The sequence below is a fragment of the Amphimedon queenslandica genome, unplaced genomic scaffold, assembly GCF_000090795.2.
Source record: "Amphimedon queenslandica unplaced genomic scaffold, v1.1 AMPQUscaffold_13106, whole genome shotgun sequence".
In the NCBI taxonomy this organism is placed as follows: Eukaryota; Metazoa; Porifera; class Demospongiae; order Haplosclerida; family Niphatidae; genus Amphimedon; species Amphimedon queenslandica.
Genome location: NW_003546658.1, coordinates 50,161 through 54,184, shown reverse-complemented (window position 1 = coordinate 54,184; position 4,024 = coordinate 50,161). Strand labels below are relative to the sequence as shown.

The following is a 4,024-nucleotide window of genomic DNA, read 5'->3' as shown; positions in this document are numbered from 1 at the left end:
AATACATTATTGCTCCCTGAGGCACATGATTTGACAAAGAACCAGCAGCGTTCAGAAAAATTTCAGAACTATTTTCAGTCCAAAAAGCCATCTTATGATAAAAATGCCTGCATTGCCACACCCCCTTGTAAGTAATTTTTATTATTAGAGGCCACAATATTTGCGTTTTCAGGAAAAATTGCAAAACCTGTGAAATTTATAGCCCCTGGAAAAAAAGATGCCCTATGGTACCAAGTATAATAATTATTATCATGATAACTTACTGATACGCTCAGCTGCTGCTCTGTCACCAGTTCTCTCAATAGCATTACGTAGAGAGGTCATTGTTGGACCTCCTTGAGCATCAACACCATCAACTCTCTCTAACCATTTCACGAGACACTCCTTAAGACATTCTCGTATGTTTACTCCACGATTCTGAGCCTCAATAGTATCCAGTGTATTTTTATCTAATCCTAAAGCCATACCAAGTACTTTCCATTTTGTGTGTGACAAGTGAACTTCATTCAATGTGTCAAGTACATAACTTAAATCTCTAATGTCTAAGACACGATCTATAGAGTAATAAATCATTAAAAGATATGATTCATAATGGATGTGTAGTAAATATTTGTATTAGTATCAGCATTGTGAGTAGTACAGTGTAATTGTATTTCATTACATACCAAATGGGTGGGCTATTAATACTAGACCAGGCACACTATACACGACATCCATTAATATGATCATACCTTTCATTGTCCTGTGAATAACTAGTGTAACAGGTTCAACCACACCTTCCATTGTCCTGTGAATAACTAGTGTAACAGGTTCAACCACACCTTCCACTGGTATACTATAAAGTAGTCTACGAACAGCATCAGGTTTAGCATATATTGATATAACACAGGAGGGATACATAAGATAATCAGGTTCACTAAATTTATCAACTTGATCTCTATATATCTATTGACACACCCACACACATTAATTATATATATACATGATACATGTACTTACTCTACAAGGTACTGTGTGAGGTTCAATACTCCATCCAGTGGTTGGCTTAGCTTGTGGAGTATCAAAGTTTAATTCAATAGAATCACCTTGCTGGTCAAATTTAAAGACGATAGTTTGACCTATCTCAGCTCGAGGGTGCTTTCTTTCAATATACTATAAATAAAACACATTAATACACATCATGTCCACAATACACCTCATTATAATATACTTACATAATAGAGTGGGCCTTCATCTTTAGCTACAATAAATGTTGCTGTACATGTATATCCATTTAAACCTGTCTCCTTCTCATAAAATAACATTCCAGTATATTCAGTATCACTTCCTAATGTAAAGTGAAATAAAGTGAATCAAACATTAACACTTAATACTATAACAAGAGCTAACCTGATCTGCCAGTGGCCATCTTGACAGTTCACTCCCACACAACAAACTATTTACTGATCACATGACACAAACTTATCATGAATAACATTAAGTACATTACAATTAACACACATCACACACATAAATCCCTCTTTATTGAATAGATCTATGTTATGATAATCTGGTTTAATAAATTCGACATGTATATGTCCTTGGTCATTTAAAAAAATACTGTTACTCAAACTTAGTACTGTACATGCATTACATGTTTTATAATGTTCTCCTTATCATTGTCTCTTTATCTCATTCCCAGAGATGTTCTATTAATGGCAGTCAGTTCACTCACACTGAGTCATTGTTCCCTCTACTGATATCAAGTGATCTTGATAGATCAGTCCTTCATGATCTCTGGTCTGCAGTTAATCTAACCTCACCAGGTCAACTGACACAAACTGAATTATATCAACTATTAGGATTGATTGGACTAGCACAGAATAGACAAGTGAGTCATTAACATGGAGCACTTTAATAATTTAAGAGTTTTATTAGTTACATTGTATTCTGTGATATTTATTTATTCATTTATTTGTCTATCTTGTTTGTAGAATGTTAAAGTGACCTTACATGATTTATTAATGACACCATCTCCTCCAGTACCGACATTAAAAGCTATTAATATCATCAATACTAGTAATGAAGGTAATTAATTACATGTACATGTATACTACCTGGTATACTAATAATAATAAATGTTGTACATGTAAACTACATGTACATGTACATGTAGTTTTATGCCTTAATAATAATAATTGTTGTTGTATGTGTATATGTAAAGTACATAGTTTTATTATTTATTTATTTTATTTTAATTTGTAGATGATTTTTGTGAATTCAAAGCTTCACCATTAGTCCCTCACAAGTTTGATGGGGTGGGGTCAGTAGGCGTGGCCTCAACTCCACCCACTACTCAACCAGCCAGTGATCCATCGGATCCTTACTCCGCCCTAAGAGTACTAGCCCCTCCCACTAATAACGACCCTGGCACTCAAGGCCTACTGACGATAAACAAAGAACCAGCAACACAACAGCAACAAAACCAACAACAAATTGATCAACAACGACATCATGATCAACAACATCAGATCCTCCATCAACAGCAGGAGCAGCTGCCTGTGATTAATACTGATGTACAACCCAGTACTGGTGATGGTTGGGCTGACTTTACTTCATTCCCTGATACCAGTCAACCACTGGCCACTCCTTCTATTGACACTACCACTTCCTCTAATATCATTAATATGATGAATCCTACCACTACTCCAGTAGTGGTAGGAGGGGGTCCTGTTTCTGGTGGGGTTGCTCCAGCTGGTGCCAGTGATGGGTTGATCTGGTCAGATGATGAATTCACTGAGTTCTCAACCTATCAATCACAAGATGTGTCAGTAGCTGAACCAGTTCTTTCATCTCCCTCTCATACTATTGGAAGAGGAGGAGGAGGTGGTGGTGGGATAGTGTCACCATCTCCTACTAGTCCAATGAGTAGCACATCAACTGATAGTAATAAGGTAATGGGGAGAGAGAGGGGGGGAGAGAGAGAGTTTTACATTTTTATAATTATATACATTTTAAAGTTATCATGTCTTAACTGTACATGTACATGTACCTTTAGGTTGTGAACTTTGAGTTATATTTTTATTGAATACATGTACACATGTACTTGTAAACTGTGCAATGTGTGTACATGCTTTATGTAGTACATGTACATGTAGACTCAGTAATATCTCAATAGCCTCCTACAAGTATAGGAATGCATGTACGTGTACATTTAAGTTTATGTTATTATTTTTTGTTAGTCTATTGGTTTGTCTGAGATTTGGTGTCAGTGTCTTCAGAAGTGTCTGGACCTCTTAAAAGACTCTCAGTCTCTTTTAACATCATCCAGCAATGATGAGGAGACACTGAATATAATCATTAATGAGAGAGAAGGAGAAATGAAGATTAAAGGTATTTATACTACATGTACATGTACAGTATCTTTTATATGTATTTATTATGTACATGTACATGTACATGTACATGTATATTACGTATAATCATAGATGTTCCATGAAATATCGAGATACAATGTCTTGTGATTCATGTACATGTACATGAATTATGCGTAATATTATTAATGCTTGTACTCTTGTTAGACTTTGATTGTTGTTTTAAGGTTGTTTGTTTGTTTGTTTGTTTGTTTGTTGTTAGGATTGGCTGAGTTGTATCGGTTTGCTAAGAGGCTCCACACGTCATCAAGAGGACAGGGAAAGAGCTTAATGTCACATTCAAAAAGTAAGAGAGTGTGACACATGTACATGTATTAATGCATATTGATGTACTTACATGTACATTAGATGGAATTAAGTTTAAGCCAATTATTTAAAACTTCATTTTTTCAGTTATTTGAAATGGCTCCAAAATCACCCCAAAATTTTATTACATTTTCTGATACATATCGATGTCCTTATGCTGTGTAGAAAGTTTGAGCTGATTCCGACTTCTATTTTTCATGTTACGGCCTTTTTAGGAAAATGTCAAAATTCTGAAAAATACCCAAGGCTATAGCCCATGGTTTTTTCCAAAAATGGCTCTGAAATCACTCCAAATTTTTATTACA

At 35.1% G+C, this 4,024-nt stretch overlaps 1 protein-coding gene across 1 annotated transcript in view; it reads left to right on the top strand.

Moving 5' to 3' along the window:
- LOC109585178 (uncharacterized) overlaps positions 1-4,024 on the top strand; it is an 11,562-nt gene that overhangs the window by 5,450 nt on the left and 2,088 nt on the right. Inside the window, exons 3-7 of the mRNA XM_020001162.1 lie at positions 1,682-1,870; positions 1,974-2,067; positions 2,245-2,933; positions 3,222-3,372; positions 3,616-3,709. Of these exons, the coding sequence (XP_019856721.1) occupies positions 1,682-1,870; positions 1,974-2,067; positions 2,245-2,933; positions 3,222-3,372; positions 3,616-3,709 (1,217 nt within the window). The remainder of the gene's footprint in view (positions 1-1,681; positions 1,871-1,973; positions 2,068-2,244; positions 2,934-3,221; positions 3,373-3,615; positions 3,710-4,024) is intronic.